The following is a 24,759-nucleotide window of genomic DNA, read 5'->3' on the forward strand; positions in this document are numbered from 1 at the left end:
CGTGAGTGCGCGCGCGCGTAATGATGTCACTGCAGAGACGGCGACGATGACGTTGTGCTATGACGTCGGGCGGAGCACAGAGCGTGGCTACGTCACAGGCTCCGTACGAACGTTCTGACGTACGAGTCCTGTGACCAACAGAGGGCAGCAGAGCACCGCACTGAGTAGCGCGTCACGAACACGGAGTGTTATAGAATCTAAAGTGACAGTAACTTTCCCTGCGTTGTATATTCGTCCACCTCGTTTCACGGCTCATTTAACGTGCAAGCAAGCGCCACGCGTTGTCCAAAATTGTTAACCTAACAATTGCCACAAGCGCGAGCGTGCGCGGTGACGTCACGCGCGCGTGCGTGGTGACGTCACGCGCGCGGCTCTCACGCCGACGTCGCCCACAATTAGCGTACGCGATGACATCACTGGCGGGTTTGCAGGCCGTTACGTGCGGGGGGCGGGGGGCGGGGGAGCGTCACGTGACGATGAATACGCTGCAGGCGTTTCACGAAATCATCGACGATTGCTGATTCCGCACGCCTGGCAATGTCTTTGGCGCACGGGAAACGTTCAGCCACGATTAGTCATTGTAAAGGCAAATAACAATACAGTCCTAGTTTGATTAATCGATTCGTTGTAACGAAAAAGCGCGGGGATTATCGTCGAATCGTTACGCCTTTACTTGAGTTTCGGGATCGTGACGTCACAATAGGCCACGGTCTTTGTTTATCTTTGTGATGACGTATGCGTTGGTATTACAGAAAGATCGTCATCACGCAATCGGATTACGTTTACCTGAGGACGTCATCGCGCCGATGATGTCACCGCGCTGCGCCCCGTATTTCCAGACCTGCGAACGTGATGACGTCACTGGCGCGCCGTAAGAGAGCGTAGCCTGCGTGATGACATCATCACGCACTCATGTAATTTTTTATGTGAGTGCGCGCGCGGAATGATGTCACTGCAGAGATACGGCGACGATGACGTTGTGCTATGACGTCGGGCGGAGCACAGAGCGTGGCTACGTCACAGGCTCCGTACGAACGTTCTGACGTACGAGTCCTGTGACGTCATAACGCAGCCGTCACAACGGGCGGAGTCTCGAGGCGCGGGGGTCTTCGCTGCCAGCGGCTCCGTTATTTCAGCGTCAAACAACAACAACGACAACAACAAAAAACAACAACACAATCAAGAACAACAACGATAGCAACGCACCCTGCTGCTGGCCGGGCCGGCGTGAACATGAGCTGGGGTGTGGATCTCTGGGTGAGTTTTGGTGAGGGGGGTCTGGTGTGGATGATTACAGGCCGGGCTTCGAGCTTGTCAAGAGTGGCTGTGAGATCAGGCAAGGCCGTAGGCTGAGGCCTAGCTAGGTAAAAAAAATATATTTATTTTACAAAAATGTTGCATACCGTGTAAATTGTTTTAATGCATTTATCAGGTGCTAGGTGGATTATCATTTCGTAGGATTGTGAAGAGGTGACACCGCGGCTTGCGGAGGCCTTCATCGAGCAGTGGATTGACCATGACTCGTGATGATAGATAACGGTATGGAGCAGTAACGATGTTGGAACAAGCGTAGCGCGTTGTTTAACAATGGCACGCAGCGTCATATTGAATGCTCTATTGTACATTTGTGTGTATACGCTATTGCTGTTACTCTGTCGGTCTGGCTCCCGCCCTGTGTGTGAGAGGGGTGGTTTTCAGCTGACTTATACGTCTGGTTTGAGACGCGTTGGCGATATGCGCAACATTGCGTTTGCATACTTTATCCAGCAGTGGATCGATCGTGGCCGATGCTAATCAGAAACGGGCTTCGCTGCCTTTATATTGGCTTTACTGATTATGAGAATCCTATATGTACTTGTAAGTGTTTGGCGCGAAACTTTGAGCAAGATATAACATTAGGCAGACCCAGCATTGATGAGTGAAACTGATCCATCCTTCTAGCGTAACATTCTATTAACAACAACAAAAAATATATCGGATTCCTCCAGTCAAAATAGAGATTCAGATTCTGATATTAAATGTAGGTAGTAGTCCTGTTAGAACATCATCATAATCTCACATGATTCAATCCAGTCACTATCGTCCGTATCGGTATTCAATGTTAAAGTTACCGTATTGTATTACTCTGTATGCAGTGCGTAATGTTTGTGTACAAAGCCCTCGCGACCTTTTGAACTAATTGGTCTCTTTATTAAATACTCTCATTATTTCCAGGGTTTGTTTATGTTCAGATTATTGTGTGTAGTGAGTGGATAAGAGAGTGTCAGCTTTCTATGTTGGTAACGTACAAATTGGACGACGGTCTCTGCAAATTCGTATAGCTCTCAATAAGGTGTCGTTAAGAAGAAGTGTTGCTGTGTTTCCTTTGTCAGTGGAGTTTCCACCACGTTCGTGTATAGTCTGCAATAAATCGCAAGCAGCGACGAAAGGGCAAAGCGAATTATTTTTTACGTACGATAGTGAGCATCCAACAGCAGCTTGTGTTGGAGAATGAACTCACAGACAGCCAGATCACATGAGAGCACAGGGCAAGCAATCGAGTGTGTTTCACATGCAGCCCTTCGTTAATCCACTGCTAGATGCAGCCCCCCCCCACCCCCCGTTGGAATTTTTTGGGACCATACTTAGCTTGGTGAGGGAGGAGGTGGAACAGGCCGGGTTCAGATATCACTTGTCGCTGACGTTTGCCGTGGCCAAGGATCAAACTCCGGATGTCAGGTTGGTCCATAAGCACAGTTGCGATAGCACGCCACTGCATCACCCACTCAAACGTATTTAACACCCCCCCCCCCCCCTAAGAAAACAACCTCAAGTAGCATAACATTGTAGTCCATCAGCCCCGAGAAGGGCTTATTTCACCAACGTTTTCCAAACAATGTTTTCAAGTTGAAACGGACAAATCCTGGAGCCCTTTTCCAGTTTTCCTTGCGTGTCATCAGCAGGGTGTGGCCCATCAAACAATCGCTGCTGGGTCGCCAAGACTTTTATAGCGAAGAGCCCTCCAGGAGCACCCAGATTCGCGTTTGATGTTCAAAGCTCGCAGACGTCCGAAGTTTTTGCAAGGAGAGTCTCGAGTGGTTTTTTTTTTACAAAAGAAAAAGAGTGGGATTTTGTCCGTCGTTTAAATATGTTCTAGGGTTCACGGCTCCACTCGTGTTTAGGGCAAAGGACGGGGCTACTTGAGTATTGGGGGGGGGGGCTACCTGAGTAGTGGGGGGGGGCTACTTGAGTAGTGGGGGGGGGCTACTTGGGTAGTGAAGGGGGGGCTACCTGAGTAGTGGGGGGGGGGCTACCTGAGTAGTGGGGGGGGGCTGCCTGAGTAGTGGGGGGGGGGCTACCTGAGTAGTGGGGGGGGGGGTTAGCAGAGGAGGTGGGGGGCTCTGAGCATTAGGAGAGGGGCAATGACCAGAGGCGCTCACTGTATGGGCTGGGGTAGTGACTGAGTGGGAGTGGCTGTGTGAAAGTGGGCGGGGCTGACGGGAGGAGCTGCCAGCTCCCCATGTGACCCGGTGGTCTCCCAGAATGTTCGTAGCTTCATTTATGTTGAGCCACAGTGGCCCTTGTGAGTCCAATGAATGAGCCACAGCCATGAGAGAGGACTGCCTACGTGGGTCGTGCGATTTTCCACGTTGGTGGAGCAGTGAAATGGGCTTGTGTGGCAGGTGCTTCATAGAGTGTTGCGTTGCAGGACCACGAGAGATGGCTTTGAAGAGATTGTGGCTGGTGATGATGGTGATCCTTGGAAACGGGAAGTTGTGCCATGTTAATCCCCCAGAGTGCCACTTTAGGCTGGCAGTGGCAGTGTATATTTGGCAACTGTCGCCTGCATACACTACGATCGGATGGCTCAGTGTATGTGAGTGTCTGAGTGAGTAGATGGGTGTGTAGATGTGTGTGTGTGTATGCAGGCACGTGGGCAACGGTAGTGTAGCAGTTAGCGCGCTGCGCTACAAACCTGGCGACCCGGGTTCGACTCCCGTTCACGGCCAACACCAGTGACGATTATCTGAACCGGGCCTGGGCCTCCCCTAGGTCGACTCAGCCTCAAATGAGTACCTGGTGCGATGTGTCAACACCGCCACTGGGGAGACAAAGGCGGCCGGGCGTGGTGTTGGCCACCCACCCCCTCGTGTGCCGTGCCGGCCTTCATAGGTGCTCGCTAACAGCACTTGCCCCTACAGTCTGTTAAGGCTACATGGGGGATCTTTGTCTTTTTGTAGGCACGTGTATGCATGCAGGCATTTGTGGGGAGCGGTGGCATAGCAGTAAGCGCGCTGCGCTACGAACCCGGCCACCCGAGTTCGATTCTCGGTCACAGCTAACACCGGTGACGATTATCTGAACCGGTCCTGGGCCTCCTCTAGGTCGACTCAGCCTCAAATGAGCACCTCGTGTGGTGTGCAAACATCGCCACTGGGGGAGATAAAGGCGGTCGGGCGTGGTGTTAGCCACTCACCCCGTTTTGTACGTTTCCGGCCTCCATAGGTCCTACTCGCTATCAGCACTTGCACCAATATTCTGTGAAAGGCTATACGGGGCATCTTTGTCTTTGCAGGAATGTGTGCGAGAGAGATGGGCGTGGGGGAGGGTGCTGATCACCCTCCCCCACCCCCATCCTCGCGTGCCATGCCAGCCCTAATAGGTGCTCGCCAACAGATACTATGTTGGGTGACTAAATGTATGTGAGTGTAGGTGTACGAGTATGTGTGCATCTGTGTGAGTAAGGGCGTGGCTCTGACCACACCAACCCCCCTTTGTGTGCCAGTCCGGCCTTAATGCACTGGTCCCGATGGTCTGCAAAGACTAATGGGAGTCAGTGTGTGTGTATTTTAGTGAGTGATTGAGGGTTATTGTTGTGGACGCGTTTATTCGTGTTTGTTTCTATAATACGTGAATGTACGTGTGTTTTTTACGTGAGAAATCTTGACTTGAAGCTTTCGCAATTATTGGGAAATCGTTGAGCAAAATATGAGTGTGTGCATAATAAACTTAAGTGTGTTCTCTCAACAGCACTTGCCCCTGCAGGTCTGTTAAGGCTATACAGGGGAGCTTTCTCTTTGTGCGTAAGCGAATTGCCCGGTAAACATGCCAAGGTTGAATTTCGATTTAAAGCTTTCGTGACTGCATGGATTCATATATATTTGGGTCTTTCGGTAAAGTCACGTAGATAGGTTCAAAAATAATAAAATAAAAATAACTACGACGTTTCGATCGCAACAAAAGCGACCGTCCTGAAGGGTCTATGTTTGTCCAGTAAAATACAACGCGGATTTATATAGCATTGAGATGCTGTACAAAAAACAGTTGGCGAATGCAGTGGAAATAGAGAAGCGGCCGGTCATAGTGAGTGAGTCAAAGGGAAGTTCTTCATCTTAGATTGCAACGGGGGCAGGGAATCAGTCGAAAGCGCACATACTGCTGGGGGAAGTGAGTTTTAAATTGGGGTAGCATTGGAGGGTGAGCGATCTCCCCACTGTGTTCATGAACAACGTGTGTTTAATGTGTTGGTTAAGATTGGGGGCTTGTTAGTGAGTGTCTGTGAGTTTCTACGTTTGTTCGGGGTAGGATTAGAACACCGGAGTGTGTCTGTAAGAGAGTTTGCATATGTCTTTCTGGATTAGGGTGTGTGGCGCCTGAGAGTGAGTCTACATATGTAATCGTCAAAGGTGGCACATTTTAATCGGTCCTGGGGCAACTCAGCCTGAAGCGAGTACACGCTTGCGATGTGTAAACATCATAATTGGGAAGACAATGGTGGCCAGACGTGGTTAATGGTCACCCAGCACCACCTGTACTATTGCGGCAGTCATAGGTGCTCGTATGCATGTTGCACTTCTTTCGCACCGTACGTACCCAACCGCGTTCACCTGGAGGTGCGTGGCCAAGGACAAACTCAACACAGAAAAGCTTCCTCTGAAGAAATTAGTTTTCAATCCAGATTCAAACGTGCTCGATAACAGCCCTTGCCTCAACAGTCTGTTAAAGTCTCTGTCCTGTGTAATTGTGCGCGTGAGTGTGAGCTCGGGTTATGGTGACTCGAGTGTGTCCGTGAGTTGGCAGTGTGAGCGCGTGTGAGTGGCCCGGCCGCAAAAGCGCATTCACAGCTCGAGACGAGAGATAAGAGGGTGTGTCTGGAGCGTGCGCAGTGACGGCGGCGGCGGCGCTCGGGATGTGGGTGATAGCCGTCGCTTTTCCCGTCACTCCAGGGCACTACGGTCTCAGCCACCCCCCCCCAGCACTAGCAGCGCAGGCCAGCCCCACCGCGTGCAATATTACCCCCATGCACAACACATCGACCGTTCAGTACAGCCTGGTCCAGATGTCTTGTGACCCCCCAATTTATTATCTAATACTTAACATTTTTTTTAACGAAAGGTTTATTTAAAACAGAAAAGAATACATGTATGCAAAGGAAAAACAATGTTAGGGGTCAGTTAATTGGGAGGGGTCACAATACATCTGGACCACCATGTACAACCGGATCCTATGTATAACGTCACTCCACCCCCGCCCCATGCACTTATCACGCATTACATCTCCCGTCGTCACTACACATCGTCACTGCAGCTAGCCTGTACTGTGAGTAACATCGCAAGCTTTGCCAGACATCAATATTATAGTCCCCAGCCTACCAGGCCAGACACGCCACTGCCAGCACAGTCCATCCCATCTACGTGCAGACGTCATCCCCTCCGCTATTCACCAACACTGCACTCCCAAGCATGTCACGTGTAACATCATAGATTTCACTGTAGATCAACAGCAGTCTTATCTGCACCATGTGCAACATTATAAACGTCACTATATATCAACAAAACAGCCAGTCTTACAATGTGTGTGACATCACCCCCTTCACTATACATCACCATTACGCCTCCAACCTTACCACGTATGACATCATCCCTTTCACCCCCCACCCCCCTTCGATATACATCAACACCAATTACCTTATGTGACATCACCCCCTTCACTTTACATTATTACCACGTGTGGTGACATCATCCCCATGCACTCCACGATGTGCGACACCTCTTGCCATTCACTGCTAAGTCTGGTAGATGAAGGCAGGTAGTCAGTTCTGTTGTTCAAAGCAGATGAGAACCCATTGGTGCAAATTATTATTTTGTGCAGACCTCAAACAAAGGGAGGAGGAAAAAAAACCTGCGACTACTCTGTTGATTGCTACACCTAAAAACATGCTGATGGGGCCCTTTCCCCCACGTCTTGCGACAAGTGCTGGTTATTCTCCTTAATTGACAAATGACACTTTTTTCCCCCGGTAATTATGAAAATGGCGGGGGGGGGGGGTGACGCCACGTGATAAAATGGTTCCTGATGCAGTTTACGCCGGATCGTGCTTCGTGTGCCAACCTGGCAAAGCTGTTTGGTGGCCAAGACTTCGGAAAGGCCAATCTGGCAAAGCCGTTGTGCCGCCAGGACTCTGGAAATCATTTTACTTCTTGACGTGCATCCCTTCGGGGGCTAAAAATACTGTACGCGTACAACCCGCAGCGCCTTTCCAAACGTCCGTTTGGGTGAGCGCGGGGCGTCTATTTATGTGTGCGTTGCTGGCCTTGGCTCGGCGTCGTGAGGGATGATCCCAGTTTTGGGGAGGGGAGTGTGAGGGCTGCCTGGTTGTCTGTATCTGGTTGGAAAAAAACTCTGAGAATTTAAAAGCTTAGGTTTGGAAAGTAGCCGGTTGGTTCAGAGGTCAGAACGTTGAGCACCGAGGCCAAGGCCTCCTGAGGCTCTGACCTCCAGAGGATCTGGGTTAAGATCCAGGCACCTGCCTGTGATTAAACTGGGTTCTCATGTGTTGCAAGTGGACAGTCTTAGCCGGGTCACCACTGACATCACACAAGAAAAAAATCCATAGCATTAAATGTAACCAGCTGTGTCACGCGACACTCATTATGCTTCACTGAGAGTAATGCCTGTGGTATGATTCGGGCCTCGCACTCCTCGGACATCTTATCAAATGTGTCCAGCAAGGCGACGTATCATCATCAACCATCTTCAGTCCTCTGCTGGAGTAAGGCCTCGCGAAGCTGCCATGATCTTTCATGATCCTGCGATGCAATAATCCATCAAGCACCACCAGCACGCCTGCTGATTTCCTCGCTTTTTCACCTTGCTGGACATCCTCTTGGATGCATTCCATTCCGCCATTATTCTTGACCATCTTCCACTGGCAATGCCCACTGTTTATTTTTCTATGATTTTTCAATGATGTCAGCAACCAGTGTATAGTCTCTAATCGATGTGTTCCTCTTTCAGTCTCGGTGCAATGCTTCTTTTCAGTTTCTTTTCTGAAGTGTTTTTTTTTATCTCCTAGCGACCCTGTTTCTGATCCGTATGTCTCCGCGGTGCAGTGTGTACTGATAAGAGAGAACACAACTGACTTCTTCTGGCACGTTGCTTTGTTACTTTTCATTATTAAGTGCAGCTTTCTAAAAGCACTCCAAACTTCCTCTCGTCCGCCTCTTGGTTTCATTTTTAAAAAAAGGCAACGTAAGCTCTGTGAACATCTTTTATCCGCTTAAGTTTTACCAATTCTGGCCACGCCTGCCTTGTGTCCTCTGAAAGACGGAGCCTCTCTGCCCACTTGGCTGATCTGGGTCTTGGTCAGCTTGACCTCTGCATTCCTGTGTCAAGTGCCGCATTTTTAGGACAAAAGGCCCTGGGGGGTGACTTGTTGCAGAAGTGTGCGGTGCTAGCCCTGGTTAATTCTGCGGGTTTCATCATCGTCATCAGCTGTGATCAATCCACTGCTGAATGAAGGCCTCCCCGAGCCGCAGCCATGTCTTGCAATGCTACGATGTGGCCATATTTGACACGGTGGTGAGATGTTAACTACCTCGCCTGGTATACAGGAGGTTGTGGGTTCAATCACGACCCTGATCCCTGTATATTTGGAGTTTGCATGTTCTCCCCGTGTTTGCGTGGATTTTCGTCCGGATCCTCCAAATTTTTCCCTACGCGTTTATTAACATGCTTTTTGAGTATTTGGCTACTGCTATAAATTTGTGATGATAAGCCACTTCGTTGAGCTATCATTTGTGGACAGGTCGCTTCTGAAAAAGAGTTATATCGCTCAGTGGGCCTTACCTGGTAAAAACTTAACATAGTTTTAAAATAGTTCGTAAAATATGTGCCATCTGTTTCGCGATGGACTTGATCCCTCGACATTATTTGAAAAAGAGTCGGCCATCTGTGCCGACGCTACAATCCAAATGTTCCACATTTGAAAATGACACCGCAAATTACTCAATTAGGTAAAACCACATTGCAACATCGCAACAACTGCCAAAACTGCTGCAGACTTTGTGAAACGTGGTTGCCCTTCGTGATAGTGGGGAGCTTGAGATCACTACCGGTGGCAGATATATGAATCTGTCCTGGGCCTCCCCTAGGTCGACTCAGCCTTAAATGGGTACACCTGCTGTGGCGTGTAAATTTCAGAACTGGGAAGACAAAGGCGGTCGGGCGTGGTGTTGGCCATCGACCCCCTCGTGTGCCATGCCAGCCTTTATAGGTGCTCGCCAACAGCACTTAGTTTGTTGTCCATTCCCCGCACCTCCGATTAGCACGGTTGGCTACGTACGGTGTCACAAAAAAGTTCAACATACGTACACACACACTCGCCCCAACAGCCTGTAAAATGCTATACGGGGGATATCCTTGTCTTTGTGATCGCCTTTGCTCAAGGAGAGTGGCACGGATACTAAATTTAATTATTATTCGATGATGAAAGGGACCGGCCTGAGTCCTTGACGGCATCTCGGTGTTGGAATGCGAATCCCTCCGCTCAGCCTGGCACACGCACGCCGGCGCGAGTCCCGACGCTGTTCTTGGCACACGGCACACGCGCCCAGGGGGAAACGATGCCAAGTTAGCGGGCGCTTGCAATAGTTTTACGGGTTTGAGGGCTGCCAAAGTGGAATGCTTTGCGCTGAAGTGGCCGTAACTGAGCATCGCGTTGCGTGATTACACTAATGGAGGTTTAATAATTCATGCGGAATATGCGGCCGTATGGATATATTTAAACGCGTGAGGATTTACTACGTGGGTGCGCGTCGTGTTTTTTCCCAAAAACAACAACCGAGTTGCCTGCTTTAGGTTAATAATTGCCCTGCGTTAGTGAGAATGCTGCCGTGTAAGTGTCATGGTCAGCACACTGGACTTGCAATCCAGAGGGCGGTAGTCCGGCCTTCTGGCGCAGCAGTTAAATAAAAAAAAAGTTGGTGCAAGATTCTTTGCCCACCCAGCGGTAGTAATTGGTAAAATCGTCAGTTAATCCACACCTCCGATTAGCACGGTTGGCTACGTACGGTGCGAAAGAGGTTTAACGTGCGTCCATACAATCGGTGGGCGGGTCGTACGTGGTGGAGCATTGTGTGGGTGCCAAAACCTCTTCCAAGACGTCTGGCCAGCATGGAAGATGAGGCCAAATACCCTTGAGAGGGGGTCACTAGAGTTTCTTCCTTTGGAGGACCTCTTGCAAACAAGTCACATTGAGCAAGCAATTACAGAGCTGCCTTGTGCCTTTTCATTCATGCGCTCAATCCTCGTTGAGGACTCTCAAGATAATCGTTCGTTTTTTTTTTGGGGATGGTCCTTGCAAAACGTCGTCATGTTTTGTTCAATTCCCTTTTTTGTTGAGCACTTTGCACGTGGGAGGAAAGCGGAGCACTCGGGGAGCACCCGCCACGTATGTAAAGGGTTGTCTCACACTAGTGCACACGCAGATGGGTCAGGAACCCACCTGCTGTGCTGCACTTCCCTGACCACGTCACAGCCCCAGAGGTTCGGTGTCTCACAGCAAACTTAACTTAATTACATTCATAAAGCGCTTTAACCAAAGCTCTGTACAGTGAATTAACAATGGTACAAAACATACCGTGGCATGCGACGAGATGGGATGACGCGCGGCAAATGTTATAAATATGAGGACGACAATGATGATGATGCGTAAGAGGAAACGGAGGTGAAGATGGCAAGATGAATGAGTCGATGGAGAGTGACTATGGAGACGGGGAGGGTGTCAGTGATGACGCGCGGGAGGGGTAGGCGATGAAGGGGGTAGGCGAGTGAGAGTAGATGGGTCGTTAAGGAGGAGTGAAAGATAGAGAGAGTTGGGTTATCTTTGTATTATCCACCAATCGGAACGTATACGAACACCAAAGTGCACTTCTCAAGGTACCGGATTGCAGGCGTGCGTTGTGGTTAAGCAAAGAAATAAGCGCAGCAGCCTATCGGCAGTGTTCTTGTTACGCGTGCACAGAGACGTGACCATTATTGGGCAGGGCATCAACATTTATGAGAGAAAAAAAATGAGTTGAATGGAAAATGTTGAGTTTTGGATGATGGCTACAGATTGGTTGGAGTATTTTTCAGAAGGGTCGTGTTTCACACTACAGTCCATCCATCTGTCGCTCTGTGCGTCCAACCATCCATCCATCCATCTGTCTATCCATCTGTCCAACTGTCTTGTCAATTCGAATATCCATCCATCTGTCAATATTTTTTTTCATCTGTCTATCTTTCTGTCCATCCGCCTGTAGAAATGTAAATCCATCGGTCTGTCCGTCAATCCATCTGTCAGTTCATCTGTATTTATTTTTCTGTCCATCTGTCCAACCATCCGTTCCACCACCCCGTACATCTGACTGCCATCTATCATCTATCTCTTTGCCTGTCTGTCCTTCCATCCATTCCTCCATCTGTCTATCTGCCTGCTATTTGGAGGTTATTGGAGTGTGCGAGGGTTGGACAGAATGGGGGGGGGGGGAAATTGCAGCCCACAGAGGATGCTTGGCGGTTTTGCGTTTTAACAATGCGTCGGCACAACTCTTCACTGTAGTTCTCTAAACGGCTGGGCTGAGTGTGCATCAAAACGTACGGCCAAGTGAGCGTTTGGACAGAACGTGTGCTTCGTGTTCACTTTTAACGCTCACCGCAGGGTATATGTGGGGGTTGATTCGTAGAGGTGTGACGCTGCGTCTATCGGTCAATTCGGCACAGTGGCAAGATGTTAACTACCTCACCTGGTATATAGGAGGTCATGGGTTCGATCCCTACCGCGACACCTGTATATTTTGGAGTTTGCTTGTTCTCCCCGTGGTCGCATGGATGTTTCACTGGGACCTCTGGGTTTTCCTTCCTCATTTTGAAACATGCGTTTAGAGTATTTGGCTGCTATAAATGTCCACGTGATGATAAGCCACTTCGTTGAGCTATCATTTGTGGCAGCCAGGTCGCTTCTGAAAAAGAGCTATAGAGCTCAGTGGGCCTTACCTGGTAAAATAAAAATAGTACAAAAATAAATCGTATCGGTTCGTGAGTTCGCTTGACATGCGGGGAATCGCGTGTGGCGCAATTGATCTTGATTTATTCGTACGCGGTTTATGTCATGGGTTTACATGACCCCTAGAGCCATTAGAGGCCGCTTCCTTGGCCGTATTATGTTAAACAACGGATTCCTGAATCGAATAGTTGCAAGGGTCAATTCCTGGCCATGCCCACTCTCCTCAACTAACGGTGGCGAGCGACGTACGTGCTTCTCCCTGGCCTCCCGCTCTTCCCTGACCAAACACGCACTGACCAGCGCGGTGAAGTATGGTCATATAATGCCCATTACTGGCACGGCATCGAAAGCCCCTGAGTGCCAGGCAGGCCCAGCCACACTTAGCTTCTGAGATCTGACGAGATCAATGCGGCCTTTTTGGGCGTGTGCTTTTTACTGGCTTTTACCGCCGCAACCGCAAACAAGCCGAGCAGTGTTGTGAGGCGATGGCGGCGAATGTCCGTTGTCAGCCCTTAGCAGATTGAATTCATTAGCAACCCCAAGACAGCGCCAGAGTGTACTGGGAGGGGAGGCAGCTGGGAAGCCGTTGCCCTAGGCAACTAAATTCATCCATTAAGGCTTTCCTTGGTTTCAGTGTTTTTTTAACGCTTGAAAGCATTCGCGGATTAGCCTCTGTCTGTCCGTCCATCAAGAACGGGGGTGGTGGGGTTACGATAACTGTCGGGAAGATTTTGTCCAGTACAAAGGAAACTTCGTCATGTAAAATTGCGTCGCTGTTCGGAGGGGACTTTCCCTCATTGCAAAACTCGACAAATGTATCAAAGGGTTGCCCAAAGCGTAGCGGCACAACCAGCGCTGAATGGACGTGTGACACGCCTCGGAGTCCCAGCCCTGCCGGCCCGAGGCGCGCCCGTCCGGGCAGAGCCGCTATCCGAGCCGCCGCGTGGTCTCATCGCGGCCTATGGGACGTGCTGCTTCCATCAACGAGCGCCACCGTTGCTGTCGGCAATTAAACGCCCTCGCCGAGGACAAACGCGCGTTGAAAAGCGTTGCGTTTTCATATTTGTTGTGTTAATGGCGCACACTGAGTGGGAGCTCAAAGTACAATGGTTGCAGTCATAAAACAAAACCTAATTGTGAAATGGGCTTGACCCAGATTATTTGTGTTTGTTTGCCGGGTCAGCATCTCAGGGTCACCTAATTATTTTACTCCTCCCCACAAGTGTCCTGCCGGAGTTCCGATTGGTGATGCAATTATGTCGCACTCGATTATGTAAACACTGACGTGATGTCACTTCCATGGGCTGTCACTTTTATCCCCATTACATTTTTAACACCACCTGTTTTGTATTTTTATACTTCATAATACGTTGACAAAAGACAAATAGTTCACTACTTTAGTCCACCGGTGTGTTGAAGCGTGAAACCACAACATTTACAATTTTTGAGTATGACGTTTCGCTGGTAATTGCATCCAGCATCATCGGGCAATTCGCCAGAATGGATGATGCTGGATGCAATTACCAGCGAAACGTCGTGCTAAAAAATTGTAAATGTTGTGGTTTCACGCTTCAACACACCGGTGGGCTAAAGTAGTGAACTATTTGTCTTTTGTCAACGTGACACTTTTTTGCTGATTGGCCATGTCGGGTGGTGGAGGGTTACGACACATTTATAAATAACGCGATCTAACCCAAAAACGTTTATTATGAATAATTTTGGTCGCGAAAGCCTACGTTTTAAACTGATTTTTATACTCAATTGTTTCTTGTTTTTTTGCAGTTTTGGTCACCCCCATTTTAGCCCAAATATCACACGTCCGCTTACGAAGCATCAACGATAGTTCCTCACGCGCTACGCGCAATGCTTGTTGCCGCGGGCTTCGTGAATCGGTGCATCGTTGTCACGCGGCTCCCGAGCGGTACGCTGTCGTGCCAGGCGCAGGGCTCGGCGACCTGCGGCTCTTTAAAGGGCCCCTTCGCGACGATATTTATTTAAGGACCATTGTCTCGTATTCACCACGGCTCTTGAAATGTTGAGAGTTTTTTTCGTAACGAATTATAACGCAAAAATGGCTCTTCTTATTCTTTTGTTGCCGACCCTTGTGCTAGGGGGTGCGGCAGGGGAGGCGGGCATCGTTGTACACCCCGTGGGGGAGGCTGTCACTGTACTCACTGAGAAACCAATCGAAACCCACGGCGCTTCGTGGAACAATTCTCACGTCTCTTGGAAGGGAAACTTGAGACTCCGCTGTAAAGGAAAAGCTGTGGATTTCCGCCGCCCAGCTTTCCCCCCTCTGCCCCCATTCCTCGTCGATCCGAACCCTCCTTTAAAAAAAAAAATTCACCTCGTCTGGCCAAGGGATTCCCAGGCGGCCTCGTTAATTGCTCCACCGGCGCGATGTCCACTGGTCCCGCCACTCCGCTGGCTTCAAACCTCTTTGAAATGTTCTGTGTTCTGTGTGTGCTCGTGTCTGGCCGGGGGGCGGTGGCCCTGCTTATCCAGACAAACACGAAGAACAAGGGCGCCACTGTTGTGGCCCCACAATGTAACGCCTGTGCTGGGCACCCCCCCCCGCCCAAGGCAAATGAGAATCCTAACGGAAAAACTCCAGGAAATGGATTGTGAACATGGCCCCCGGGCTAAGCCAGACTCTGCGGCATTGTGGTTTACTATAGGTAAGGGGGTGGGGGGTAGCTTATGATGCTGGCTTGCTCGCTTGTTAGCTGGCTGGCTGCTGGGAAGGCTGTCCTCACTTAGAAGCTAGCTGGATAACCGGAAGGCTCGTTAGCTTGCCGGTTTGCTGGAAGGCTGTTTTTTTGGATGGCTATCTGGCTTCCTGGAAGGCTGTCTAGCTGACTGGCGAGCTAGTTGCCTGGCTTGGCGGGTGGCTAACTGGATGGCTGGCTGTCGAGCTGGATGGCTGGTTCGCTGGCTGCCTGGGAAGCTGGTGGGAAGGCTGTTCTCACTATACGGCTATCTAGAAAGCAGGATGGCTGATTAGCTTGCCGGTTTGCTGGAACGCTGTTTTTGGAAGGCTATCTGGTTGGTTGGAAGGCTGTCTGGCTGGATAGAAGGCTGTCTGGTTGGTTGGAAGGCTGTCTGGCTGGGAGGCTGTCTGTCTGGCTGGAAGGCTGTCTGGCTGGGAGGCTGTCTGTCTGGCTGGGAGGCTGTCTGTCTGGCTGGGAGGCTGTCTGGCTGGGAGGCTGTCTGGTTGGTTGGAAGGCTGTCTGGTTGGCTGACTGGCTAACTGGTTGCCTGGCTGACGGCTAGGAGGTAAACACAGACGCACTGATAGGCGACAACATAACCAGACCCGTTTCCCGGCAGATGCTAATATGCCATTCAGCTTACCGCCGGCCTCTTAAAAGCTGGGCTGTACAGTTGTGCCTGGACTGCTTTAATTAGTTATAGCCCATTGTGTGTTTATGTGTGTGAAATATTTATTTAAGTCTTCTTGCCGGCAGGGTGTTTTGAATTTTGGGGGGCGAGTGTGGTCTTTTGTTTTCATGATTTTTTTTTATCATCGTGATTTTACATCTCTTATTATTTTTTGCTCATTATGTTTTTTTTTAAATACACAAATATGGCTGGTGGAGTGTCGTATTATTTCAAGCATGCAGCGGCTGGCTGTTTGATAAATAACGTCGCTGCTCTCTCAGTGGCATCAGTGAATGTTATTCTTCCGGCGGGGCGGGGAGGGGAGAGCAAAGCCCTGTTCAGGAAAAGCAAAGGTGTGTTTAAGCCTCCGCTGCTGCAAAAACTTTACTGCATAAGCCGAACCCACGCACTCGCAAACACACACACACACAGGGCTTGTTATCATGTGGACATTGAATGAGGATGCAATGGTTCACTCCCTCCCCATCCCACTACGGTAATCATCACGAGGCACGCTATCATATACCCCCCCCAAAGTAATTTCATAAATTGTCGCGGTGTTGAGTTGACGTCTATGGGACCCTTTTTGCTGGCATCATCATTTTGCTACAGTCAAAGAAGGGTCCCATATAACTGCTCGACCCGAGCCGTGAATGCTTTGATATTTGCATTGACTTTGTGCTGTTTACCTTTTGGCATTTCCTGGTCTAACACTGGTGCAGAGACAAGGCCACACAGAAGGCTGGCTCTGGTATAGGTTGATCAGTTTCAAGGATAATGCTTACATTTTTATCAAAGCATGTTTGTTTGCATGTTTTACCACAAGCATGATGTGTGGTGAATGCAAAATTGATGCCACGCAATAGCCATGTCTATTTTATAACACCTGTAATATTGCTGGGAAGGGTAAAGCCTACTCTTTTTTCATTATCATGCTGCGTTACGATGAATTTCAATGATCAGATCTTTGTCTCATTTTTACCGTCTCGACTGTACTGGTCATGTAAAGTTTTGCTTGACAACCATGTAGGTATAGATTCACCCCCCCTCCACTTCTCCTTTCCGCGGTGATCGTTTGCAATTGTTACAACAATCGGGGCCGCGATTTCATTATTTAGAAGTTCAGGAGTGTGTTTCCCCGAATGCAAGCCCATTGAGCTGTACACCGATTGTTCAAGGGCGACTGTCTCGGCCAGTAGACAAGCAGAAACAAAGTATACAAAAATAAGAATAGGTTTTACCCTTTCTGGCAATAAAACAGCAGGTGTTAAGATGTTAAAACACCACGTAGAAACCTTTTGCAAGGAATCAAGTCACCATTAACTACACACAGTACTTGTGGTGAACATGCAAACAAAACGTGCACTCATAATCATCTATGTATTGTCTTTAAAACTGATTGGCCTACACCAGAGACAGCCTTAGGGCCTAGTGTCACCAGCGTCAGACCAGAGAACGCCAAAAGGCAACCAGTGCATAGGCAGTGACACTTTCAGGGCATTTACAGCTCAGGGTGAGCAGGTACAAGATTGGAACTTTTTGATACTGGCAAAAAATGTCCCCATTTTGAAGCAGAAGCAAAGTTGGGCCCCACATTTTTTTTTTTTGACAATGCAGCGGTCATCAGCGGTTGCAGTAATCCCGTGGACCAATTAAATACGAGGTGTGTGGATGAAGGGGAGCGGTGGTGCAGTAGTTATCGCACCGCCTAATGAACCCGGCTGCTTTAAATCTCGGCCACGGCTAATACGAGTGGCGAGTGATGCTTTAACCAGTCCTGGGCCTTCCCCCCCCCCACTCTTCACCAAACAGCACGGAACAGCGTGGTGAAGTATGGTCAACCCCACCCCTCCCAACTTGCCCTTTGACCGACCCGGCATGGTGAGATCTTCCTCATTCGGTGGACTAACAAAATCTGGCAAGACGCTCTGCAATGTTGAGAAAACGAGTCGTACTTTCATGCTCGGCTTTGGCTCGTGGACGATGCCAGTTTTTGAACTCGCTCTGGTGTCGTTTCCCGTTGTGTTCGTAGTTCGTGTTGGCATCGCTTTGTTGTTCTTGTCGTAGCTGCCCTGCATGTTATTATCTCCTGGGGAAAACTGCCTTTGTTTGGACCGATCTTGCACCGAGCGTTGTAAGAACCCTTGGGCCCCCCCCCCGCGCTCTGTCTCCCGAAACTCAGATGAGACCGCTTGGCCCAATTTCACCTTCCCCTCTCCACATCTGCAGTCAATTTCCTGCTGCCGCTGCCCCGCGCAGCGGAGCGAGCGGACCTTGTATGGGGGACGGCGACGAGGAGGAGGCACAGCGGCGATGTTTTGAATTACATTTTGAGATGATTTTCCGTGTGTTTTTTATTTATTTAAGTTTTTACGTTGGGCACAATTTAATACGATCTTCTTCTTCTTTCGTAGAGGCTGCTGATGTAGATGCAGAGCAACAACTTAAGAGTTTCACATTGGGGTGGTCAAGCCAGACAACCGCGTCAGCAGGAGCAGCGGAGTGCATCGCCGTGATGTCTCCTTCGTATTTGTGGATCGCACATTGCGTCGTTACATATGTTGTATATATATTTAATACAATCAGGAGTTCCTTTGTTTAAAGGCAGTTACGAACCTGTGGCATGCTGTTTTAGGCACTAAACTACAAACCTGATGAGTTCAGATCCCGATCATGGAGCGATTGTCAGTGGCGAGTGATTCCTGAAACCGAGCGAGACCTTAACCGGTCCTGTCACCTGCCCCCCGCCTCCCTACGCTTTGTGGTGAAGTATGGTCAAAAAACAAACTCAATTACAGACATGACGCAGGGAGGCGTTCATCCAGCAGTGGGTTGGCAAAGCGCCGACCAAGAGCCCGTGGAGACAGGCAGTCTCATTTACAAGGGAGACCTGGGAGTGCGGTGTCGTTCTCGTGCAAAAAATAATAAATAAAAAGTGCTGAGTTAACAAATGAAACTGGATCTTTGCAATGAATTGGCTGCACACGGAGGAAAACTGTTTTGACAAGCGCCTTAGAATGAGGTGTGCAATGATACATCAGTTCATTAATGTCCATTGTTAAGCTCGCCATGTACAGTGCAGCCTCTTGTCAATCCACTGCTGAATGAGGACAGCCTCGTGCCGTGGGATTAACGAACCGTGCTTCCAACGCGCTGCTCGGTGCGTGTTGGTGAACGCGGGGCAGCATAGATGCTGGGCCATAGGAGTGAATTACAACAATATCTACGTATGTTTTTTTCACTGGACTATACATGCACTACATTGCATCTGTCAGGATCAATGTTTTTGGCTTCAGGCAAGTTGTGCTTGACGCGTGTGCACACACCACCCCCTGCAGCCGCTCGCGGCGCTCCCAATCACCACGATGATAAACGAAAAAATGTCGCTTGACTCTCGAATGCGGTCTCGACTCTGAATCGCGACACTTGATTGAATGTCCAGGTTGGTGGGGTATGGGTTGGATGGATGGGGTGGTCGGGGTGGTGGAGGTGGGAGAGGGGTGGGGTAGTAGTGAATCGTTCCCCCCCCCCATGCCCGGGGGGAACGTCACGGCTGAGACAACGACGGTGTGCCGTCCCCGTCATCGCCCCGACACGCTCCTCCAGGTTGCTGATGTCCCGCGCGGTTGAAATGGTTCCCCTGTTCACTTCCAACGTCAAGATCTGTCTTCGACCCTTCTGCATCATGGAGCCTCGGTTACATCGCGCAGCGGTCGCTCGTCACGCGCTCAGATCGTCATCGCACCCCCCTGCCCCTCCCGCATTTGGCCATATTTAATAATTGCCCACGATGGGTCAATTATCGATACGGTTGCCTTGGCCACCGGACGTCCATGTGACCACGATTCACACATTGCGTTGGATCTGCGTGTTTTCATTAGGTGTTTAACAGCGCATGAATTGGTCCATTAAATTTACTCCCCACGTAAATCTTTTAATTAATTGATGTGATAATTAGCTGTTGAAGATTGATGCTAGTTCTATGCAAATGATGTGCTAATTCTACTGCGTAGGTTTTTACGGTGATTGCTGCATGTCTCTCCGACGCGTTTTCGGGTTCCGCCGTGTGTCGTTCGGCACCTTGTCAGACGTTTTGCTCCATGTGTTGGGAGCTTCTTCAGGGACAATTCAGTTCCTATGATATGCTAGTGTAGCATTTAGGCTGGCAAAGAGTGAATGGATAAAACTACAAACGTGGCAGAACAAAACAAAGGACACACGAAGAAACCGATTTTAATCGACGTACCGATGCGTCAACGCGTCCGAGAGCACGTTCCCCAAGGAGATGGAGCGATGCAATCAGTTCGTGTTGCAGTTGCGCCAACTACATCGCCAGATTGTGAGAGGTGGTCGGCAGATTGGCGACACGTTATCTCTCTTGCCTTGCCTGGTATACAGGAGGTCGTGGGTTCGATCCCGACCCTGACGCCCGCTGTATATTTTGAGTTTGCATGCTCTCCCCGTGGGCGCGTGGATTTTTCTCAAGGTCCTCCGGTTTTTGCCTCCACATTTAGAAACATGCGCTTAGGAGTATTTGGCCGCTATAAACTTCCAAGTGATAAGCCACTTCGTTGAGCTGTCATTTGTGGCCAGGTCGCTTCTGAAAAAGAGCTACACAGCTCAGTGGGCCTTACCTGGTAAAATAGTAGTTTTGTTCTAGCAGCGGGTTGACCACGGTTGACAATGATGATGACTGGTGGTGCGTCATTGCACACTTAAAATACCTCGCAGCGAGCCTATCGTAATCAATTAATCGAATTGCTTCTCCGGTGTCCGTTTGGCGAGCCGTGCGGTTTGGCGACTCTGGGGCAGACGTATGCTGAGCCCCGCAGGGTGACCTCAATTTGCTCAACAGCGGGCCCCAGGTTATTCCGGGACCCCGGCGGTCTCTCTCCCCCTTTTGTCGTCGCTGCGAGTGAGCGTCGTTTTAACGGAGGGGGGGTTGTGCTTTTAGACGGGACGAGTGCAGTTGGCGTGGAACAGGGTCAACGCGGGATTTCTTTTGTGTGTCGCAAGACGGTCGCGCGCAGTGGTAACGCAGAGGTAACCGTTAGCCCCGGTGGAGCCAGATGTCGCTCGAAAATACCCACAGGGTGCTGTTACCGGACATGTGCCGGAAAATCACCTATCTCGAGGTTGAACTAAAACTAAACTTTTTACTTGACCAGGTGAGTCCCACCGAATGGCTCTTCAGAAGCAACCTGGCGATCACAAATGATCGCTCAATGAAGTCATCGAGTGGAAATCTAGAACAGCCGAATACTCTGAACGCGTGTTCATTGTAAATGTGGAGGGAAAAACTGGAGGACCCCGAGAAAAATCCATGCGACCACGGGGGAGAACGTCCAAACTCCAAATACAGAATACAAGCGTCTGGGTGAAGACCGAACCCACGACCTCCTGTATCCTAGGCGAGGTAGTCAACATCTTGCCACCACGGCGGAACGAGTGAAGCAGAACAAACGAGACAGACGGAAGAAATAAATAATTGAACATTTGAATGGGAGGTGGTATGAATTGTTTTATGCTTAATATTTAACACTGCACTTTTAATCATTTAAGCCTCCCCTAGTGTGCCATGGTGATGTGTCACGATTCCAGGTCGCGATTCAAAATCGATAACGATTCCTGTTTGGGCGTAAGTGAACGGTGATATATAAACAAGTCCTCGGGCCTCGCATCCAGCAATGGATTGACCAAGAGCTGCTGCACATCATTATCATCAGTTCTTTGGAAGCTCAGCACGGTTTTGAGCCTGAATCTTGCTTGAACGGGCGATCACCACGCACGCATCGCAGGTTGTTACAGGTTGCGTTGTGAGCCGCAGAGGGCAATGCACCGACATCAATTGCTGCACCGTACTTCTATGCTCCCAAAATCTGTCCCCGAAACTTTTCCAACCCTCGCAATCCAGCGTGGCGAGGTACAGTCAAATAACCCCAAGGCCAGCATGGCGGTTCGTGGCTTTGGTCCAATGGTGGATTGACAAAGCGCCGTGCGTGACGACATATTATTGGATACGTTGCGTACGATCGATGGCCGCGCGCTGCACACGATGCCGTGGGTACGCATTCCACCTCCGATTTCCCCCGTGCCTCCGATTAGCGCGGACGGCTTGCCTGCGTATAGTGCGAAATAAATTAACGTGTGCGTGCGTACGTAGGGATCGATTAGAAATGGACGCGTTGCCGTTACTGTATGAGCTCATGCCTCGCGGCGCGCGAGCGAGGCAGGCAGGAAGCAGGCGGAGCGCCGGAGTTCCTCCCGCGGTTTCACTCCTTGCTCTCTGGTGGCTAGGAGATGTTGACGACCTCGCCTGGTCTACAGCAGGTTGTGGGTTTGATCCTGACCCTGACCGCTGCTGTATATTTGGAGTTTGCATGTCTCTCTCTCTCCCCGTGGTCGTGTGGATTTTTCTCCTGGTCCTCCGTTTTTTCCCTCCGCATTTCCAATCAACATGTGTTTAGACGGGTATCTGGTTGCTATACATTTGCACGTGATAAGCCACTTCGTTGAGCTATCATTTGTGGCCAGGTCACTGCTTTAAAAGAGCGATTTTGCTCAGAGGGCATTACCTGGTTTAGTTTTGGAGCGACGCGGAGCGAGCGAGCGAGGGATACTTCAGCTCCGTGCTCTTCACTCATTTTCACAGTGGCGGGGGGGAAGGGCGGACTTTCGTCGATAAGACATCAGTGTGAGAACCGTCACACGTATTTGAAACCATTCGGTTTGACAGCACGATGATGAGGGCAGTGTTTTCACATTTGTGAAACGGATAGGTCGCCGCATCACGCGAGTGAAATACCGAGGCGTGTCGTGCACCTTCCTCCGCCCGACGCAGAGACACGAAATAAAGGTGTCACGTGAACGACATCGGCGTTCAACTCACGCGATCTGACCTATAAGTTAATTGTGAGTCATGGTATTGGACGCGAAGGCCTGCGTGCGAAACTTATTTGCCATTTGTGTAGTTGTAAAGAATGCACAGAATGAGGGCAGTCGAGATGCTCCCTGCCTGGAGGAGCTGTAGCCGAAGGGACGGGACATGAAGTGGCCTCCTTTGATTCATCAAGGACGTGGGTTGTTCAAATGCCCGTCTCGGATTGCAGTGCTGTGCAACCCATGGTACATTGAACTTTTTTTATTTTCTGTAGATTTTATTTTATCAGTAATATTGGGTATGCTAACAACGATAATAATTCTAATAATTATTATTATGATACAATTCGCCACTGGACAAAGGCCTCCGCACACCACGCTGGTCGTGACGGTTGATTAACCGCACTTCACCACGCTGGTCTGTGCGGGTTGGTGTAGTGCAGGAGTTGCTGACCCCTGGTGTGGTGGGTTGCCGACACCTGGTGTGGTGGGTTGCTCACCCCTGGTGTGGTGGGTTGTCGACTCCCTGGTGTAGTGGGTCGTCAAAATTTGCTGCCCCAGATGTCACTCGCCACTCGTGTTACTCGCTGTTCCCCGCGTAGCGACGTGGAGTGAGTGAGGCCGCCCTTGTTGCTCTTCCCAAGAGCCGTCGTCATCTCTATGGTCCAGTTGCTTTGAAGCAGAGTTGCAGAGCCGCACAGATGGTGTACACAGTCGGGACTTTTTTTGTCACTCGGCCGCTGGATGAAGGGGGCCTTTTCTGAACATCGTTTGAGAATATTTCACCACACTGGCCGTTGGCGTTTTTGGTGAAGGCAGGTGGCATTGACGTTGGAACGTAGTACAGTGCAATAGATGGGTTTTGCTGCTGCACGGCCCTGTTAAAACCAAAAAAAAACAATCACCGCTCCGCCGGACCGAGCTTCATTACAGGCCCTGTTCATGTCACGAGTCGGGACGTTTCCCACAGCAATTACATCCATGACGGAATCCACTGCAAGGCGAGGGCATGTGATTTTGTTTTGGGTTTTTCCGCCTCTCCGTCTTTGTTTTCACTCCGTCCTGTCTGGAATGCCTCGCTGGGGCCCTGTGCCCTTTGCGCCGCTCACCGTATGTATGTATGTACGTACGCGCGTTTGCGCGTGTACGCGTGCGTTCGCATTCGTGCGTGTACGTGTGTTGCGTCTGCGCGGTGTAGCAGTTAGCATGCCACGCTATGAACCTGGCACGCCGTGTTCGATTCCCGCTCACGGCCAAGATCAGTGATTCATCTGAACCGGTCCTGGGCCTCCCCTAGGTCGATTCAGCCTCAAATGAGTACCTGGTGCAGTGTGCAAACATCGCCACTGAGGAAACAACGGCAGCCGGGCGTAGTGCCAGCCACCCACCCTCTCGTGTGCCATGCTCCCTAACAGCACTTGCCCCAACAGTCTGTTCAGGCTATACGGGTGATCTTTGTCTTTATCTGTGTGCGCGCACGCGCGCGTGCCCGCCAAGTGTTCCGCGCGGGTGTGAGAAGAGGATGCTGCCACCCTTGGTGAGCTGTGACCGTGCCCTGGAGGGCCCTCTGGGTACAGTTGGAGTCCCTTGCGAGGCTCTTTGCGAGCCCTGTAGCCGCGGGAAAGATCCGGCACCACAATTTCGTCCCCGTGCCCTGTCGAGAGCCATAATTGTTACACTTAACAGCCGCTGGTGCAAGGCGAAAAAAAAGTCTTCTCCCGTGGAATTTGCTGTTTGGTTTTGAGAGAGTTTTTCGTAGCAGATGTGAGTGTGTGTGTACAGTGTTGTATTCATGAAATCACTCTGCAAGTGGAGAGATTGGGGGGGGGGGCTGAGAGGAATTATGTGGAGATGTTTGGGTGGCGTGTTTTGATTTGTATCGATTCGTGGAATTTTCGCTTGTTATTTATATATATATTTTACCCTTTCTTTTCGGCGGTAATGCCGAATGTCAGCTGTCAGAATTATATAAGGATATCCGAACTGGGTCTGTGCCACCACTTCCTTAACCCGCACTGACCAGCATGGTGAAGTATGGTCAAACAACCCCCTGTGACCGACGTGGCGTGTGGGTAGGCCTTCAATTTTAAGTAGCAACACGCAAAGGCGTGGTGCTGCTCGCAAACCGCCAGAAGCCAAGACCTCGTGCACGCTTGTCATGTGCCCTCGTAGCTCTCAGCCTCATCCAGTCT

At 50.1% G+C, this 24,759-nt stretch overlaps 1 protein-coding gene across 14 annotated transcripts in view; it reads left to right on the forward strand.

Moving 5' to 3' along the window:
* Positions 1 to 1,080: 1,080 nt before the first annotated feature.
* Positions 1,081 to 24,759, forward strand: part of LOC144937827 (formin-binding protein 1-like) — a 70,115-nt gene continuing 46,436 nt past the window's right edge. For all 14 annotated transcript variants that reach the window (XM_078865331.1, XM_078865317.1, XM_078865318.1 and 11 more), the window contains exon 1: positions 1,081 to 1,257. In XM_078865331.1, the coding sequence (XP_078721457.1) occupies positions 1,234 to 1,257 (24 nt within the window). In that variant the 5' untranslated portion in view covers positions 1,081 to 1,233. The remainder of the gene's footprint in view (positions 1,258 to 24,759) is intronic.

The sequence above is a fragment of the Lampetra fluviatilis genome, chromosome 20, assembly GCF_964198595.1.
Source record: "Lampetra fluviatilis chromosome 20, kcLamFluv1.1, whole genome shotgun sequence".
Taxonomy (NCBI): domain Eukaryota; kingdom Metazoa; phylum Chordata; class Hyperoartia; order Petromyzontiformes; family Petromyzontidae; genus Lampetra; species Lampetra fluviatilis.